At 47.0% G+C, this 21068-nt stretch overlaps 1 protein-coding gene across 1 annotated transcript in view; it reads right to left on the bottom strand.

The window, feature by feature from the left end:
- The window catches only part of APBA2 (amyloid beta precursor protein binding family A member 2), a 94520-nt gene extending 78239 nt beyond the window's left edge, over positions 1 to 16281 (bottom strand). The window contains exon 1 of the mRNA XM_004372635.2: positions 15288 to 16281. Within this exon, the coding sequence (XP_004372692.1) occupies positions 15288 to 16256 (969 nt within the window). The 5' untranslated portion in view covers positions 16257 to 16281. The remainder of the gene's footprint in view (positions 1 to 15287) is intronic.
- Between the last annotated feature and the right edge of the window lie 4787 nt (positions 16282 to 21068).

Here is a 21068-nt window from a genome sequence, read left to right as displayed (position 1 = left end):
ACCAATGGAACAGAATTGAGAATACAGACATAAATTCATCCACCTATGAGCAGCTGATATTTGACAAAGGCCCAAAGTCCATTAACTGGGGAAAAGACAGTCTCTTTAACAAATGGTGCTGGCACAACTGGATACCGATCTGCAAAAATATGAAACAAGACCCGTACCTCACACCATGCATAAAAACTAACTCAAAATCAATCAAACACCTAAATATAAAATCGAAAACGATAAATATCATGGAAGAAAAAATAGGGACAATGCTAGGAGCCCTAATACATGGCATAAACAGAATACAAAACATTACTAACAAAGCACAAACACCAGAAGAGAAACTAGATAACTGGGAGCTCCTAAAAATCAAACACTTAGCTCATCAAAAGACGTCACCAAAGGAGTCAAAAGATAACCTACAGACTGGGAAAAAAAATTGGCTATGACAAATCCGATCAGTTTCTCATCTATAAAATCTCCAAGTTGCAAAACCTCAACAACAAAAAGTCAAATAACCCAATTAAAAATGGGCAAAAGATATGAACAGGCAATGCACCAAAGAAGACATTCAAGCAGCTAACAGATACATGTGGAAATGCTCACGATCATTAGCCATTAGAGAAATGCAAATAAAAAATATAATCAGATACCATCTCACCCCAACAAGGCTAGCATTAATCCAAAAAACACAAAATAATCAATGTTGGAGAGGTTGTGGAGAGACTGGAACACTTATACACTGCTTGTGGGAATGTAAAATGGTACAACCACTTTGGAAGTTGAACTGGCGCTTCCTTAAAAAGCTAGAAATAGATGTACTATATGATCCAGCAATCCCACTCCTTGGAATATATCCCAGAGAAATAAGAGCCATCACATGAATAGATATATGCACAGCCATGTTCACTGCAGCACTGTTCACAATAGCAAAAAGATGGAAACAACCTAGGTGCCCATCAACCGATGAATGGATAATCAGATTATGGTATATTCACACAATGGAATACTACGCAATGATAAAGAACAATGATGAGCCTGCAAAACATCTCATAACATGGATGAATCTGGAAGGTATTACAGTGAGTGAAATTAGTCAGTTGCAAAAGGACAAATATTATATTAGACCACTGTTACAAGAACTCAAGAAATGGTTTAAACACAGAAGAAAACATTCTTTGATGGTTACGAGGGTGGGGAGGGAGGGAGATGCGTATTCATTAACTAGATACTAATTAAGAATTATCTTAGGTGAACGGAAGGGCAACACACAATACAGGGGAAGTCAGCACAACTGGACTAAACCAAAAGCTAGGAAGTTTCCTGAATACAACTAAATACTTTGAGGGACAGAGTAGCAGGGACAGGGGTCTGGGGGGACCATGGTTTCAGGGGACATCTAGGTCAACTGGCATAACAAAGTTCATTAAGAAAGTGTTCTGCAGCCCACTTTGACGAATGGCATCTGGGGTCTTGAAAGCCAGCACGCAGCCATCTAAGATGCATTAATTTGTCCCAACTCACCTGGAGTAAACGAGAATGAAGAACACCAAAGACAGAAGGAAAATATTAGCCCAAGAGACAAAAAGGGCCACATAAACCAGAGACACCATCAGCCTGAGATTAGAACTAGATGATGCCCAGCTACCACCAGTGACTGCCCTGATAAGAAACACGACAGAGAGTCCCTGATGGTGCAGGAGAAAAGTGGGGTGTAGAACTCAAATTCTAGTAAAAAGACCAGACTTAATGGTCTGATTGAGACTGGAGGGACCCTGGAAGACACGGCCCCCAGACTCTCTGTTAGCCCAGAACTAAAACCATTCCCGAAGCCAACTCTTCAGACAAAGATTTGACTAGACTATGGGACATAAAATGATATTCATGAAGAGTGTGCTTCTTAGGTCAAGTAGATACACAAGACTAAATGGGCAGCTCCTGTCCAGAGGCAAGATGAGAAGGCAGAAAGGGAGAGAAGCTGGTTGAATGGACACGGGAAACCTGGGGTGAAAACGAGTGTGTTGTCACAGTATAGGGAGAACAACTAGGGTCACATAACAATGTCTGTATAAATTTTTGTATGAAAAACTTGAATCATAAACTTTAAAAAAAAAAAACAAAAAACCAGCCTATTATATCTGAATAGGGGCCAAACTGACCATATTTTAGATGACCTGCAATCCCTAGGATTAATTAATTCTGTTTAATTCTTCTTGGAGGTTAAAAGGGGGTGGGTTGGGTTACATATTAATAGGATATTAAGCAAAAAGAATCTTGGGCAGGAATTTCTCTTCACAGAATTTCCCGTAATTTGCAAATCTAATGCAGGAAGAACCGTCGTGACCACCATTGCCCTCGTGTCTGGAACGGGCTCTGAGGGCTGGTGAATGGCCGGGTGGGCCCTCCTTTCCTAAGAATCAACAGTTATATCTCTAAAAATGGCTAGCATGGTGTCTTTCATATACTTGGGACTCAAGAATGAATAAATGAGTGAATGAGTACAACAGAGAATAGATCACAGCAAGGAAGAGCCTCTATTTTCAATGACCAGGAAAGAGAAGTGGCTAAAGGAATCCAGAGGCTGCCGAAGAGAACCGGCCTAGGAGCGGGCTGCTCCTGGTCTGAGCCCAGCCCAAGGACGACATGGGTGGGTGGAGACGGAGTCCATGTGCATGAAGATCAGAAGACAGCATACCTGGAGGCACTAGGAGTAACGAGCAGGAACAGTCATCACTCAGCTGGGCACCAAGGGCTGCTTGGAGGGGAAGCAGGGGACCCAAGGGCTAGGTGGGTAGTGTCGGGGTGGGGGGCTGCATCAGAAATCAGAGTGGGCAGACAGGTCCCAGAGGCGGAATCAGAGGCTGCTTGTGAGTGCTTGGGCCAATGGTCACCATGGGAGACGAAGGCTGGACCGAGGTGGGTGAGTAGGTAGTCCCCTCCCCCCAAACAGCAGCATCCCTCCCACCTACATCTTGCCCAGCTACTCTTGGGGAGCTGCATCTTCACACCCCTAGACATGTATCACCAAGTGTGGGGCTGACCCAGCACTACGTCAGCACCAGGGAAAGCACAGGGCAGTGCTCTAGCAGGTGGGAATCAGGACCCAAGGCAGGCCTGGGTCAGGCTGCTGTTAAAACAGAGAGGCTGGGAGCCAGCTTCTGTAAACCACCAGCTTCTATAAGCCCAGTTCCTAATTCCGCTCCAATCACTGGGGCCTTGGTCTCTGGTGTGGAGGGAGACCAGCTTCTCTTCTATCAAGGCTGACTGTGGAATCAGCTAATGGGCCCGGACTTGGCAGGTTTTGGAGACCACCACCAGCCCTGAGGCGCAACCCTGTCTCACACCTCTTTCCTCCACGATCCTCCTGAGCTGTGTACAGTATGACGTGATGCAGGGTCAGGAGCTGTTTCTGGTGAGCCTCCTGCTCCCCTGGTCCGTGTCTTTTGGGAACGGATTAGCATGTGCTGCCATCTGAGCACTTTGGGGTGAAAACCTCGTGACTGCCATCACCACACTGTCACATACTGGGTGAACATGCCGTGTGTGGCAGGACGCATCTCCAGTCTCAGCTCGGCAAGGTGGTCTTTCTTCCTGAACAGAAGATGTTTCTAAAAATTCTTCCACGGAGCCCTGACCTTCCCAGGAAATGCCATGTGACTAACCGCTGCATGTGACACACCGAGCGGGGACTACAGGGGCCCAGGGACAGGAGACATGGACCCCAGGAGCAGGCAATGAATGTGGTCCATCTCCCTGACTCTGGTCCCATACTCCACTCTCTCGCTCCCTGAAATCTGCCCTAGACACACACCACAGCAAACACGTGGGGTTCAAGTCAATGTCAAACATACACGTGGTGAGCAGCTTCTCCCTGCTCCCCTCCCTCCACCCCCTACACATTCTTATGTTGCTGTTAGCTGCCATCAAGTCGGCCCCAACTCAAGGCAACCCCACACACAACGGAAGGAAATGCTGCCCAGTCCTGCGCCGTCCCCTCTGTCTGATCAGTTACAGACTGGACCGTTGTGATCCACAGGATTTTCACTGGTTGACTTTCAGAAGTAGATTGCCAGGCCTTTCTTCCTAATCCGTCTTAGTTAGTCTGGAAGCTCTGCTGAAACCTGTTCAGCATCATAGCAAAACTAAAGCCTTCAGGGACAGACAGGTGGTAACTGAGCATGAGGTACACTGGCTGGGAATCGAACCCACATCTCCCGCATGAAAGGTGAAAATTCTACTACTCAACCACCACTTCTCCTGAAGCAGGTCCTTACAGACCCCCTTCCATTCTCAGGTGTGAACCTCTGCCCTTTCAATCCATCCGAGCTGCTTAGGGCAGTCTGCGGGGATCCCAGTGGCCACAGTCCATGTTGCTTTTCCAGCAAGATCCTGCCTGACTGCTCTGCTACATTTGGCCCTCCTGACACACCTGCCCCTCAGGCCCACACCCCATTTCTTCCCTGTCCTCCCCCAACTCCTGGCCCTTTCTCTCTCTCATCCTGGTCACTCTCAACCCAGGTTTTTGCCTTCCACTTGTTCTTTGGGGCTCTTGACCACTCTTGCAATCCCCATCCCTCTCCATGCTGGGATGCCCACACATCCCATCCTGCCTCCTCTGCTCATCCCCCTAATGCCCCTCTGGAATTCTAGGTCCCTGCGTTCACCCACCACCCTAGGCTTTCTGGGAGGCCTTCCTGGAGCTCCCAGGCTGGGCAGTACTTCTGCTCAGTGCCTGCCTCCTGGATGGGAGGGGTCTCCACGTGTCTGTCTCCCTTCAGAATGAGCTTCTCAAGTGCACATTATGTCGTTTTCATCTTTGCACCCCAGAGCCCAGCGCATGACCTGGTACATCACAGGTGCCAATTCTCATGGGCTGTGCAAAGGGATGCAAGGCCAGCAGCGAACTGAGGAAATCAGGGCGCCTGGTAGGGAGGAGCCACCAGCATGGCTTTGGGGGAGAGCAGGGCTATGGGTGAAACGGAGGAGTCACTCCAGGTGTGCTACTTAGTGAGGGCCACAGTGTGTTGGAGAGGTGAGTCTGCAGGGAGGGGGTGCTGTGCGGTGCTCAGTTCACTCCCAATCAGGAACTGGATGTGAGAAAATTAAGGTCAGTCGGTGAAGTTTAAAAGTGACTCATCACTGGCAACCCCAGAGATATGTGGGTGCCCTCAAATCTGGGGCTCAGGAGTAGAAAGGGGCAGAGGAAGCCCCAAAGAGGGCATGTAAGAACCCCCTCCCTGGGAGTCCCTGCCGTGCCCAGCGTCCAGGAAGTGGGGAGGCTGCACCACAGGAGGCTTGCAGGGGGCAGTCATACCCCACCCTACCTATTACCTCATACAGCAGCACCCCCAGCATGTCTCCCTCTCCTCCTCCTAATAATGTGGGTGTCACCCTCCCTGTATGTCACTCCTGAGGGCAGGGACTTCATCTTGCTCTACTGGCCCTGAACCCAAACTCTATGCAGGGCCTTGCCGCAGCCCAACTACCTCCCTCAGCTCCCAAAACAGATCCCCATGGACTTAAAAATCATCATCCTCACGGCAAGGAATGTATGCCCCTACTACCCACAGACCCTACTTCATGGTGACTCGATGGCAGCAGGTTTGGGTTTTGGGCCTATGATAAATAGAAACCATGAAAACCCCAAACATCCAGACATGTATTAGGTGGGAGGAGTCCCAAGGTGTGGAACGTTACCCACAGCTGCTTTTCACTCAGTGATCATCAAGCTAGGTTACACTGCTTGAAAAACAAAAGCCAGAATTTCTAACCTAGATAAAAATTTGCTCAGTGATTGTTAAGAATGTTTACACAGCTGGCCCCAGAGACGACACCTTACTGATAATGTTAAATGAAGTTAGAACTTGTAAATAACTTTATAGCCAAGATAGGTACATATCAAGCCTTATCCCTGTTCTGACTCCCAAATTAATTTTCACTCATTGGGATTTTTCCATTGTATCTCTGCTAGTTCTTTGTAAATTGGTAACTACTTAGAAACTAAGTTTGTTAAAAAAGGAGGCAGATTGCAGCTGTAAAAGTCTTGACCATCTGTAACACAAAGAATGCAGAGATTCAGGCTTTAACTTGTGTAAATAAACTTGCTGCCTTAACTGCTCTCAGGGAATTCATCCAGTGAATGCCTGGGCCCTACCTCACTCCCCTTAGCCAGATGGGCAATGTTTACATTTCAAAAGGCTTCAGATTTAGAGCTGATTTAATTTTCACTCTTTCCTTACTAAATGGTCAGCTTTACATTTCAAGGACTCCAATTAAGTTGACTTGGCTTGCAATCTATCGCTAAACCTCCACAGCAAGAATGTTTATACATCTCACTTTAAAAATATTGTCTTAGTCATACTGTATCTGGAATAAGAGATCCATGTTAGGCTAGAAATTGATGTTAAGGAAGTTTGTAGTTTAACCACCCTTGTAAATTTTCTTTCCTTTCCCTGCATTCACTCTGATGTGAAACCATTTGCCTGTGTTTACTCTGCCTGTTAAATACTCCAATGTTCTGCCTACAAAGCAGAATACTCACAGAAGCCTGTTTGAATACCACATGTTCTCCATCCCAAAGAATGAAATTATTCCTTCAGTATAATTTTTGTTTTGATTTCTATCAGAGCATTGGTTCTGTACTTCCAGTAGGATAGATATCACAAGGTAACCCACGATAGGGACCTTCAAATAATCTAGTCTGGCCCTCGCCAAATCCAGATGCACATCAGATCACTCAGAAACTGAAAAAACCTGCCATTTCCAGGCCACATGGCTGACCTACAGAACCAGGATCTTGGTGTTGGACATGTTTCCCAGGGAGCGCAGATCAGCAAGCACCTCTCTCCTCATAGGAGAGGAACCCATGACTTGCTAGGTTGGCCAAGTTCATCCCTGGAGCCAAGGGCAAGTGCCAGGCATCCAGGTGCCCAGTTGGTTCTTCCCTTCACACTCACTGCCTCACTGCCAATGACAGAGGATCACTGTGATGGTTAAGATTGTGTGTCAACTTGGCTGGACCATGATCCTCAGTGTTTTGGCAGTCGTTTAATGTTGTGATCACTTCTCTGTTGAGATCTGATATGTGATCACCCCCACAATGGATCTGCTGTGAGTAGCCAATCAGTTGAAGGAGAGTTTCCTTGGGCATGTGGCCTGCATCAAATATAAGCAGATATTCTTGCGAGGCTCATGGGCTTTTGCTCATTCTGGATTCTGCAGCTGGCTCCTGTACATCTGACCTCTGGTTCTCGGGACCTGAGCTAGCAGCTTACCTGTGGTCTTGCCTGCTGGTCTTGGGATTTATTGATCTTCACAGCCTGTGAGCAACAGCCCTGCTCTCTGACCTGCCAATCTTGGGTTTGCCAGCCCCTGCAGCTACATGAATCAGGAGAAGCCTCTATCCTGACCTACGGACTTGGGATGTTCCAGCCTCTACAACCAAGGGACCCATTTCTTTGATATAAATCTCTCTATATACATACATTTATACACTTTACTGGTTTTGCTTCTCTAGAGAACCCAGACTAAGACAACCACAAAAGTGAATGCAGAAATGCCAATTCAATCTGGATATTCATACGTGGTTGACTTAACACAGTTCATATATTATTTAAATGCTGTGTATAAAAAAATCAGCATTTCATACTAACAAAGCTCAATAAAATTAAGAAAAATGCCAGGTGAATAATTAGTACTTAATGTATCTGGTCTGTGAACTGAGCCTTCTTGAAGTTAGGACATGGTAGCAACACAGTCTGGAACTATTTCACAGATTGGAGGCCTCTGCGTCCACTAATGACCTTGCTGGCCCCGTGACACGCTCACCATGAACAACAGAGCATGTCAAGCCCCTTTTAATACCAAATAAGTAGATAACAGAGTAGAAGAAACTGCCACCATCAGGAGGAGAGCCGCCCAATTCCCCAGCGCTAACTCATTCACTAGCAGGTGGACCCAGTTCAGGCTGTAGCAGCCTGGGGACCCTTTTAAGCTGTGTAACCATAGATCTCATTTACTCATCTGTAAAGTGGGAATAATCCTACTCTCGATCTCTTTGGACTGTCCTAGGATTATCTGAGAGAATATACACAAAACCCTAGCACAGCGCCTGGCAGTCACCACCACCACCATCACCCAGGGATCCCCTACAAGTGGCAAAACCAGCAGTGTTAAATCCTCAGAAACCAAGGGTCCTAATGATGACAGAGGACTTTTCCAACTTTACCAAGTCACCATTTTGGGTTGACTTAGGATCATGCTGGCATTGAGCCACCAAGCAAGAGGTATATGGGCCTTGGGAGTTACTTGCCCTGGCTTTCTGCTCCCTAGGATGTGAGACTGTGGTCTGTATTTTCCTGATAAGCCCTGCATTATCAGGAATCCTTGGTGACCAAGGGTGTCAGGGAAACTCTGGCCAAGCAGAGCTGGAAGGGTCTTTGGTGCAGTGAATCTGAGACTCCAAGCTGCTCACGTCCAAGCACTGAGGGAATCTCTGAGAATGGGAAAGATTTGCAGCTACGTTTCTCAAACACTCCTTTGCCAACCAAATAGTTTGTTTACAGAACACCTCAAGGAACACGCTCCAGGAAATCCTAGATTTCCTAAGACAGGTAGTTTGTCTCTTGGATTTGAGAACTCTCAACAATAGAAATCCATGATGTCACATACTAGAATATTTTGATGCTAAAATTATACTCAAAATAAAACAACCTATTCCACGATGGGGAGCCCTGGTGGTGCAGTGGTTAAGAGCTATGGCTACTAACCAAAAGGTCAGCAGTTCAAATTCACCAACTGCTCCTTGGATACCTTATGGGGCAGTTCTACTCTGTCCTATAGGGTCGCTATGAGTTGGAATCGACTTGACGGCAAGCTTTGGTTTTGTTTTTTTGGTTTTTTTTTGGTTTATTCAGTATAGTGTACACAGACGTGCACACATGCGTGATACATGTGGGCACACACATGCGGGTGCACATGCACACACATACACATCTAGACACACACACGGGGAAGTAAACTGGAAAGGAATAAACTGAAATGTTAATTGATGTGAGGCCACATGTGTTTTACTTCTTTTTACCTTTCAGTATTTTCCAAATTTCCCTCAATAAACATGCATTGCTTTTAAATAACATTTTTTAACCCAAAAACATGCATACAGATCTCTGTTCCCCCAACCACATCCTATCTTTTGTAGTTTTAGTTCATCTCCTTTGTGCTCACTCACATCATGCCCTCCCCCAAACGCAGATCTCTTGGGCTCATCAGAGTTGCACAGGTCAGGGGTCTACCTGAAAACCAGAGCCTTCAAAAGGCAGATAAACCCTCTGTATCCCACAACCCAGGATGGGCTGAAGTCTGCACACCCCGTTTCCTGTCACAGAGCTGCCTCATTGTTAATATCAGTTAGACTAAAGCAATGCCCTCTGCAATGCTCATCTGTCCCAGGTTGGGAAGAAGGTGTTTTAACAAGGTCCCATCCAATGAAATCCCCCTGTACCCAAGAGAGGTAGAAGAGTGACAAATTAGTCATCAACACCTTAAAAATGCCACAGAGATGATGAAAGTAATATGCCCAAAATTCAAAAAAATAAAACATACTAAAGAAAACATCTGCAGCAAAAAGTAACATCTATCATCCATGAGGACTCCCTAGGTGGTGCTAACAGTTAACTTCCTCAGCTGCTAACCAAAAGGTTAGAGGTTCGAGTCCACCTAGAGGTGCCTCAGAAGAAAGGCCTAGCAATCTACTTCCAAAAAATCAGCCACTGAAAACCCTATGGAGCACAGTTCTACTCTGACATACGCGGAGTCACCATACGTCAGAATCAAATAGACAGTGACTGGTTTATAGCGTATAAAGTGCTCCCACAAAATGGAAATCAAGACCCCAAAAGACAAAGGGCATGAGTCAAACATTCATAAAAAAAGAGATACAATTAGACAGAGAAGAGATACAGTTAGGCGAGATAGTCATGGGAAAATGGTCACCACTGCTATTCAGCATACGAATTTATTCTAAGGTTAAAAACCAAAGGAAGGATAACACGATTTGCACAAAGATGTCCATGGCAGCGTTATGTAGAAGAGAAAATGCCACCCACAACATGCATGTTCAATGGCAGGGTATGTGTAGACAAGTCAATTACAGCACATCACCTGAATGGAATAACACAAGTCAGTAAACATAATCATGAAAATGATATGGCACCACGGAGAACCATTTATAAGATGCCAGATTTAAAACACTGGCAACAAAATTACATTGGGGCTATGATGACAGCTACATACATTATTTACGTTCAGTGCTATAGTCCGAAAATGAACATGGAAAAATACAAACAGCTCATCTGTTAGGGTGGCAGGGACCAGGGACAGTATATTCTTCACATTTCCATTTTTAAGTCTATTGTAATACAGTGGTCCATACAGTGACTAATTAAAATGCTATTCAGTATACTTAAAAATACCCATGACATAATCTTTTAAGCTTTAAAATGAGTAGAAGAGAGGAGATGGATGCTATGCAATCTTTCCTCCATCGGAAGTGTTCTACCGCACTGCTTCTCAAACTTGAATATGGGGTCTTGTTTAACTGCAGATTTTAATTCAGTAGGTCTAGGTGGTGCAAACAGTTTGCACTCCACTACTAACCCAAACAATGGCAAACTGAACCCACCCAGAGGCACCACAGAATTGAAAGGCCTGGCAATTCGCCTGCATAAAGATGACAGCAAAGAAACCCTATGGAGCAATTCTACTCTGTAATACATAGGGTCGCCATGAGTGGGAATCGACTTGACAGCAATAGGTTTGGTTTTTGGTGGGGTGTGGCCTGACCCCAATGCTGGTCCATGGGCCACACTCCAAATACTAAAAGTCTAAAACACCAAGACAGCCAATACTGCCCAATTCTCGCTTTGCATTTTTTTATAAACATCTGTAGCCTTACCTGAAGGCCACAGCTATACACACTATCAGTGCAGACAGCAACGGAAAAGGGAAGGCAGCTTGAGACTCACATGGGCGCCTTTTGGGCCCACGGGCGAGGTTTTCCCAGGAATCTTGTGCCTTGTTTAAGGCCAGGCCTTTGGCTCCTGGGACATGTCTGCTGCCCCTGCGGGAGTAGGGGGCTCCTTTTGGGAAGCAGGTTGTGGCTTCCCACATTTCCCAGGGCATTTCCCTCTTCACACCATCTTGCTTTCCACACTTTCTTGTGGCTGGTGGCTCTGTTTAGTAGAATTTCGGAGTTCCCATCCTGGAACAGGCTCCCGGTGTGCAGGCAACTCGGGTTTATAGGGTGTGGAGACCCTGCCCACTCACATGCACCCACACACGTAAAGACCCCAGACCTTGTCCTCGAGGAAGCACTCCAGGCCTAGTTCAGTAGGGCCTTTGAGTTGGGAACTGACAAGTTTCCCACTTGGAGTTAACTTAGAAATGAATGACTGAAAGAATAAAACAGAGAAGTTCTGCAATTATTAACTAGCTTATGTGAGCTTTTCCAGTGTCCTGAATAAAAAAGAGTACTAGCCTCAAGGACACACTCTATTTTGGGAGAGAAGCTGCCTATTCTTCCATTCGATGCCTCTTCTCTGAAGAACAGAGCCCCTCCTGGGTCCTCAAATACTGCCCACCCAGCAAGTACTTTGTCAGAGATATGATTTGTCACAACCAGGCGCAGTGTGTCCCTCGCTCTGTGCAGCCCACATCAATCCCTGCAGTGCCACCGCCATGACAGGTGTGAGTTCAGGCTCACAACAAGGAGGAGTCACAGCTCTGGCCGGAAGCCCAGACCTCAGCCCCAGCCCGCCTGCCCTGCGGCGTGCCCCACGCTGGCTGGACCGGCAGCCACTCCTCACAGCCTAGAGCCCCCAGGGAATGCGGAACACCACGAAGGGGAAGTCAGTTCACACTTAATAACCATTAAAAGGAACAAAAGGCCTCAAAATGCAATTGCCACAAACCTAGCAATGAGTTAATATGATTTATATTCCAAACACATGCTCTTACTACATATTTTTTCAAACTCATGAGCTCCTCTTGGAAAAAATTATAATTAAAGTTATTTTAAAATATGAAAGCAGATCACTTCCATTTGTCCACACAATTGGCCTAGTAGAAGTCCCTTCATATAAGTCTAATAATCACACTGTTGTTATCTCCATACATACAGTGGGTTTTTTTTTTTTTTTTTGGACGGGGAGGCAGCTTTTCAGTGTGCTTAATAGAATACATACCTACTTTGCTTATAATACAAAGGAAGTACGCTGTTGTTGTTAGCACCATCGAGTGGGCCCCTGACACATTGCGACCCATGTACAACAAGATCCGACGGCTGTAATCAGGGTTTTCAATGGCTGATTTTTGGAAGTAGACCACCAGACCTTTCTTCCTAAGTCCATCTTAGTCTGGAAGCTCTGCTGAAACCTGCTTAGCATCACAGCAACATGTAGGCCACGACTGACAGACTGGGTGGTGGCTGAACATGAGGTGCATTGGCTGGAATCGAACCCCGGTCTCCCACATGGAGAGAACTCTACCACTGACAGCTATACTTTAATCCACTGGCTTCATCAACATGCATTTCTTCTCTAAGACTTTGTCTCTAAGACTTCAAATAATTCCTTTCAAAAGAGTTCCTTATAGCTAAGTGTCCATCATGCCAAGGCCTGCTGGGCTTTCAGAAAAGTGTCTCAGGACACAATGGCCACTGTGCAATGGGCTCAGACCCCTGCTCCTCGCCATGGGGGCATCCCACCACTGACCACAGCAGAGTGCCCCCTGGCACCCCTACATCCTTGCTGACGTCCTGCTGGGATGAAAAAAGCGCCTGAGGGGAGGGGGCAGGCAAGATACACTGAACACCCCCCACCATGAGCAGATCCAGGGGAGAGGCTGGAAACAGAACTCGTGCGGGAGGCACTGGCTGCCAAGCAGCACCCTCACAGAGACTTCTCCGGTATTTACTAATTAACCTGCCGGAGGAGCTAAAGGATGACCAGGATGGAATGGGAGAACGTATTTGGGAACCATATAGCTGATAAGGCTTTAATATCCAGAATGTATAAACAACTCAACATCAAAAAGACAAACAATCCAATTAAAAAATGGGCAAAGTACTTGAATAGACATTTCTCCAAAAAAGATAAACATATGGCCAACAAGCACACGAAAAGATGCTCAACATCATTAGTCATTGGGGAGATACAAATCAAAACCACGATGAGATACCACCTCACCCCCACTAGGGTGTCAATTATCAGAAAAACAGAAAACAGTAGGTGTTGTTGAGGATGTAGAGATACAGGAACCCTTGTCCATTGCTGGTGGGGATGTAAAATGGTACAGCCACTGTGGAAAACAGCGGTCAGTTCCTTAATAAGTTAAACAGAATTAACTTATGACCTAGCAATTCCACTCTCAGGTTTACACACAAGAGACTTGAAAGCAGGGATGCAAACAGGTATTTGAACACCAATGCTCACAGCAGCACCAGTCACAATAAGCAAAAGGTGGAAACAACCCAAGCTTCCATCAACAGATGAATGGATAAACAAAATGTAGACTATCCATACAATGGAATATTCCTCAGCCATAAAGAGAAATGAAGTTCTGATACGTGCTACCACATAGATGAACCTTGAAAAGATTATACTGACTGAAATAAGTCAGACACAAAAGGACAAGTATTTTATGATCTCATTTATACGAAATATCTAGAATAGGCAAATGCATAGAGACAAATGTTTACTGGTGATTACCAGGAGCTGAGTGGAGGGAGAAGCACGGAGTTATTGCTGAAGGGTTATACTGAGTTTCTGTTTGGGGTAAATGAAAAACTTTCAGAAGTGGACAGTGGTAATGGTTGTACAACATGGTGAATATAATTAATGTCACTGAATTGTACCTTTAAGAATGGTTAAAATGTTTTGTTAAATAGATTTTACCACAGTAATTTTTTTTTAAAAAAAAAAGAATCATCATGAAAAAGTTTACACAAAAAAAGTAAAAATCTCTGTTGATTACCAGGGATGGGGGGGGTGGGGGGGAAATACTATATAAACAATAGATACGTGGTAACTTTGGTGAAGGGTAAGACAGTACACAGTACTGGGGAAGCCAGCACAACTTGTACAAGGAAAGCTCATGGAAGCTCCATAGACACATCCAAACTCCCTGAGGGACTGAATTGCTGGGCAGAGGGCTGTGGGGACCATGGTCTCGGGGAACATCTACCTCAATTGGCATAACACAGTTTATAAAGACAATGTTCTACACTCTACCTTGGTGAGTAGCATCTGGGGTCTTAAAAGCCTGTAAGCAGCCATCTAAGATACCCCCCTGGTCTTACCCCTTCAGGAGCAAGGGAGAATGAAGAGAATAGGATACAAGGAAAAGATTAGTCTGAAGGACTAATGGACCACAGCTACCAACATCTCCACCAGACTGAGTCTAGTACAGCTAGATGGTGCCCGGCTACCACCACTGACTGCTCTGACCGGGATCACAACAGAGGGTTCTGGACAGAGCTGGAGAAGGATGTAGAACAAAATTCTACCACACAAAAAAAGACCAGATTTACTGGCCTGACAGACTGGAGAAACCCCAAGAATATGGCCCCCGGACACCCTTTTAGCTCAGTGATGAAGTCACTCCTGAGGTTCACCGTTCAGCCAGGGATTGGACAGCCCCAGAAAACAGAACAGGACTAATGAGGCACAGCAATCCAGGGACAAGGACTAGCAGGTAGAAAGGGATAGGAAAGCTGGTGATAGGGAACCCAAGGTTGAGTAAGGGCAGGGATGACATGTAGTGGGGTTCTTAACCATTGCCATAGGCAACATGTGTACTAACTGTTTAATGAGAAACTATTTTGTTCTGTAAACCTTCATCTAAAGTGAGAATAGCAGCACAACTGGAAGAATGTAATCGACATCACTGAATTATACTTGTAGAAATTTTTGAAACGGTGTATCTTTGGCTATGTATATTTTCACCAAAGAAAAAAAAAAGGTCAAGAAGGGCATGTTAACATGTCATGGAGTTGTTAACCAATGTCATAAAACAATACGTGTACTGATTGTTTAATGAGAAAATATTTGTTCTGTAAACTTTCACCTAAAGTACAATTAAAAAAAAAAAAGAATGATCAGAATATTTTCAACAATCAGATCCTTCCGCTATCTTCTCTCCTGCATGGCCTCGGCTTCAGCACCTCTATGGCTACACCAAGCCAGTCTTCACTTTCTCAGCCCTCCGCCTCTTCCTCTCAGACAACCACAGAGCCCTACCTGCTCCTGGGGCCACTTTGGCCTCTCCTCCGGGGTCCTGGTCTTGGTCTTGAAGCCTCTCTGGGGGTCTCCGGGGTGCTTGGTTTCCACAGGGAGGTTCAGAGACTTGGGCCGGCCCTCGTGTCTGCTGGGACCGCGGCTGGTCTCGCCAGGCGAGCAGGCCTCTGTGGAGTCCCCGGGCCCTGGCTCGGACCCCCGCATGTGTGTGTGCTCGGGGCTGGCCTCGCCGGCACTGGTGATGCTGGTCATGCTCAAGCTCATCTTGATCTCGGCCACTATCTGGTCAATGTCTTCCTCCTGGTCCTCCAGGTCCCCGTTCCCCCGCCTTAGGCGGTAGGGGGAGGCCCCACCTGCATTCCCATTGGCCTCTGCCGGGTAGTAGTCCTGGTACCCCTCTTCACCAGGACAATAGTGGACGCCTTCCTCCTGGTCATGGGTCTCCAGCGTGGAGGCCTCATGTTCCAGGATAGGGAGGTGGCCATCCCGGTAGTCCTGGCTGCCTTCGGCCCCAGGGCCAAGGGGGTGCAGGCCAGCCGAGTCTGTCCACTCCTCCACCGCCTCCTGGCACTCATCGGTCTCCACATGCGGGGCACCATGGGCCAGGTACTCCTCCCCGTTACAGTCCATGCCTTCCAGGTAGCTGTCATCCTCTGGGCAGTAGCGGATGTAGTAGGTGATGCCCTCCTCCTCCTCTGGGAGGCCCTCGTCATAGTCCTCCTCCTCAGAGGTGTTGTTGACGTAGTCGGAGCTCGAGTCCCCATCGGGGCTGTGGTCAGTGCACTCCTGCTCTGCCGGCGGGGGGCTCTCAGGCCGCAGAGTGACCAGCTCCAGGCCCGTGGGCACATACTCCTCCAGGGGCAGCTCCACCTCCTCACTCTCAGGCTCAGGGCCGTGGGGGGCCGTGGGGTCCGGCCGCACCCTGTGGTCCAGCATGCTGCTCATGGTGCTCTGGTGCCTCCGGCTGGCCATGGCGGGTGCTCACGCGGCCATCATCCTCAATAGGCGGCCTGCAGGAGGAACATTTGAAAAAGCAGAGTCAGACACCACTGGAACAGCCACCAAAGTGAGCACCACGCCAAGAGTGCCGGCTGGGCTGCGGGTCTCGGGCCTGCTGGGCTTCCCAGCAGGCCTGTCTCAGACCAGCGTGAACACCCAGCTGTCAAAACCCTTCACCCTTCCCACCACTTCCCACCCTGTCGAAGAGGAAGGGGGGCTCAGTGAGCCAGAGGAGAATGGCAGAGGTGGGCAGAACTGGTCACCTAGAGGCCTGGATTCTCCCACCCATCACTCATTGGTCATTTGTGGCCACTTCCTTAAAGTGATCCAGCAGTGTGGGCAGCACAGAAGATCAACAGAAATGACCGTAAAAAATAATTACTTTCAAAACACCAGAAGCTGTAATTCAGAAGACATAAAGGCAGGCAACATAAAGAAAGACAGAGCTCCATGTCTCCTCCAGGGCCTCCCAAATCTCCCTCCTACACAGGCCATCTCCACCCTCCCCCTAACTCCAGTCAAGCAGTGGTCACTACGGGACCAGGAGTGGACAGCAACTGTCCAGGCCAAGCAAGCACACTGGAAGCTGAATCAATTCCTGCACAGAGAAAGCTTGATGGGCGAAGGGCAGGAGAGAGGAGCAGAGGGGTGCACGGCCAGTGGGGAGGGCAGCTGTGGCTCACAGGGGGCATGTCCTGGAACCACAGGCACTGCGCGGACGACGGGACGCAACTCACTGCCCCAGACTGGCACGTCACCCCATCTACAAGGCACGTCGCAAAACAGGATTCCCTCTTAGACCCATCTGTCTGGGACCCATGTGAAGGAGATATGGGGACACAGCAGAGGACTGGGGACAGGGAGGCAGACAGTGAAATGATTCTTCCAGTCCTCTAGGGAGCAGAGGGCTAGGATAGGGGAAGGGCATGGAGGAGGTTCAGAAGTTTGGCTAATGCTCAGCTTCTTAAGCTGAGTGGTTACAGAAGTGTTAGTGTTATTCTTTAAAGTGTACTTTTACATTAAGCAGTTGTCATTGAATCCACTCTGACTCATGGCAACCCCATGTGTGTCAAAGGAGAACTGTGCTCCATAGGGTTTTTCATGCCTGATTTTTTGGAAGTAGATCGCCAGGCCTTTCTTGCGAGGCACCTGAGTGGACTCGAACCTCCAACCTTTCAATTATCAGCAGAGCAGTTAACCATTTACATAACCCAGGGGCTTTGGCATTACATATGCCTTTTTGTTTGCATTATAGCTTATTTTTTTAAGTTAAGAATCGTCGTTTTGAAAAAATGTATCTCAGTAGTCCAGTTAAGAAATGAAATCGGAAACTAAAACAGTGGAAATGAGAGGGGAAGCAACTGGGCGAAGAGTTTGGGTGGGAGAAGCAATAGGGTTTGGGAGACACTGGAGTAGAGCGTGAGGATGGAGGAGGTGATGGTGGTGACTCCACCGCCGGGCTCAGAATGTGCCTTGCTTTATATTCTCCTCCTGCAGTCCTGTCCTCTGGGGGGATCTGACTTTCTGTGTCCCCCAGCACAGCACCTTGCTTGCCATGGGTGTCAGATCCATCTCACTAACAGAGCGCATTTACCAGATGGCCAGTTACAGCATGGTGAATACTCCCAGGAGACCTGAGCAGGAAATCATTCTTCTTCTCGGTCCACGCACCCCGAGTACGAGCGTAATTGCTGACTGCGCCGCACGCTGCTAGCGCGGGGCCTCACCTCGCGGAGGGTGCTGGCGGTAGAGTACCGTGTGAGCGCTAAGTCCGCAAGGGTCTCCCAGGTGGCCAGAGTCAGCAGCCTCGCCATGACGCCAGACAACCCACAGTGCTCCACGTGTCACAGACTGGAAAGATGCTGCCACACCAGGGAACTCATCACCGAAAAGGACCCTTAGGGTGTGAGAGTCCTCACCGAGTCACCCGCCCCAAATCCTGAAACTGTCTGGACAACCCCAGTGATGTGTCCCAGGTGAAAAGCAAGATGCCTGGCGTTCGTGAAATATCGGTAAGCGGTGTGCACCGAGGACTCTGAGCCAAAGCACAGACGACAGATGATTTCAGAACAGATTTCTGACACTCACAGAGGACAGCCGGCCACAGGCACGAGCTGGAGGAGTGATGTGAGAGACTCAGCAATTCCCCGTGCCAGCATTCCCCGAGATGGCCCCTCGAGGCGTTCAATGAATAATGCAACGGCCAGCACACGGCCAGATTCCGACGCGAGTGTCAGGATGGCACAGGGCTCACGGTGACGTGGTTGTTCGCACATGAGCACACACCTCCTATTCCCTGGGGAGTGGCACTGTCTTACAGCATCTCTGCACCTCCCCTGGCCTGACTCGGAGCTTGCACCCTAAAGCACACAGTACCTCTTCCTATCTTCATTTTCTTTGTCACTTTAGGGATAAGATCTGGATGCACACGTAGACATATGTATGCCCAAACCTACTTAAAACACCCTCTAAGCCAATATAAGGAGTGCCCAGGTAGCGCATATGGTTAAAGTGCTTGATGACTAGCCGAAAGGTTGGTGGTTCAAACCACCCAATGGCTCTGTGGAAGAAAGGCCTGGTGATCTGCTTCCATAAAGATTATAGCCAAGAAAACCCTATAGAGTAGTTCTCCTCCATAACACATGGGGTTGCCATGAGTTGGAATCAACTTGACAGCAATGGCTTTACGTGTTTTTTGTTTGTTTGTTTTATTTTGCTTTCTAGGCCAATTTAGGACTAAAATACACATATTACAGTAATATAGAATAGTCCCTGATCCAATTAATAAATTATCCAAGTGTTTAAAAACTAAAACACTGAGATGGTATTGCAGGAGAACTAGAACAGAGCCAGTTTATACTCAACGTGTTTCCTGTTCTCTCTCCAAGCCTTCAAATAACTCCAGAATTACTCCAGGTGTACAACACCATCATCAACCATCTAATTCAGACTATACTCAATTCATTGCTCACCACTGCTTTCTGTACTTTTTCTATTTATTTCTCTTTAAAGTATTTATATGATTTCATTTTTATTTTATTAGAATAATTTTCTAGACTAATTTTCTTAAGTTAGGAAGTAATTCTTTCTTATCTGTAAATGGCTTCTGCCCTCACATAGAATGATATCCTGGTTGGGAATAAGATTCTTGGATTGTAACTGTCACTTGCAATAGTCTGCACCACTCCATTATCTTCTAGCTTACAGCATTATAGATGTGCAATTTAATACTAATCTGATTCATTTTATTTTGGTACAAAATCTATTCCTTTTGTCTGAAGCATGTAAGATTTTCTCAGCATCCTTGGAGTTTCAAAATTCCATCAGGATATATCTGGGTGAGCTGGATGAGTGTCTTTTTTTTCCCCCCAATTCTACCTGGGATTCATCTGACGAGTCCTTTCCATGTCAAGTCCCCGCATCTTACTTCAGCTAAAGGACCAGTATCAGTTGTCATTAAGTTGATTCCAAACCATGGCAACCCCATGTGTGTCAGCATACCACTGTGCTCCACAGGGTTTTCAATGGCTGATTTTTCATAAGTAGATCACCAGGCCTTTCTTCCGAGGTGCCTCTGGGTGGACTCGAACCTCCGACCTTTCGATTAGCGGCCCAAAGCATTAACCATATGCACCGACTCCTAGGCTAAAAGAAGTGTCTATTTCTTTTTTTCTTCTTTCTCTCATCTTCTTTTTCTCCTTCTGGAACATCTCTGGGATCTGTCCTCTAAATCACATAACTTTACACCCACATGTTTTGTGTGTTGTATAAATCATTCCTCCATCTGACCTTCCCAAACACTGGTTCAGTTTGCAGCAGGGACCTGGCCTGTGACTGGTCTCTGTCTGCTTTTTGATGACAAGCCCCCCAACACCTGTGCAGGTCCCTCAGGGAGTGGTGGGTTGTCAGAGAGAAGATACAGTGTGAGATTAGTTTTAGGTGAGCTGGCAGCCATGGAGTTGGCCTGAAGGACTTGATTGTTGAGATGTGAGGAGGGAGGCACCTGTTTTCTAGGTAGGAACAGAGATGGGCTATCCTCAGCCAAGCTTCTTGCCTCAAGGGAAATTGATAATCCTGGAGCCACAGGAAATAAGTGCTTCCACTAAATCACCCTGCGTCTGTATGCTGTACCCCCACCCCCAGCTCCACGGGCTCCAGACTTCCCATCCAAGCCCCACGGCAGGGGACAAACATTTTCCCTTCAAACCAGCAAATCTAGCCACCATCTGGAATCCTTTATTCTTTACAGTTAAATATTTAACCCACCTGAAAAGTATGTACATATAAAGTAGGGATCAGCTTAGAATCATCTGGAACCCTTAAAAAATCTAATGCTTAGGCCATACCCCAGACCAATGAAACTGAAGAATCTGGGGTAGGAGCCAGGCACCAGTTATATTTAGGTTCCCCAGGTATTACAATATGCTGCCAAGTTTGGAAACCACTAGTTTCCCAGGTATCCCAGTGCCCTTGACTGAACATTCTTTTTCACATGCACTAGGGTGCACCAACCTGCCAGTTTTAGCACTGAAAAGTCCCGTGACCTGGGAAGCCACCCAGACTCGGGCAAACCAAGACATTGGTCACCCTCCATGTCATACACTAAATTCTTAAATAAACTTAGGTGTGTTTCTGGACTTTCTAGTCTACACCATTTCTATCTGTCCAGCAACAGTACCACACCATTTTAATGACTATGACTTTAGAGTGTACTTAAATACTTGATAAGGCAAGTTCTCTCTCATTATTCTTATTTTTAGATCCTTCCCAGCTACTTTCACATGT

This window comes from Trichechus manatus, unplaced genomic scaffold (assembly GCF_000243295.1).
Source record: "Trichechus manatus latirostris isolate Lorelei unplaced genomic scaffold, TriManLat1.0 scaffold00019, whole genome shotgun sequence".
NCBI lineage: Eukaryota > Metazoa > Chordata > Mammalia > Sirenia > Trichechidae > Trichechus > Trichechus manatus.
Note: the sequence above shows the minus strand (reverse complement) of the source record. Positions and strands in the feature narration are given on the sequence as shown.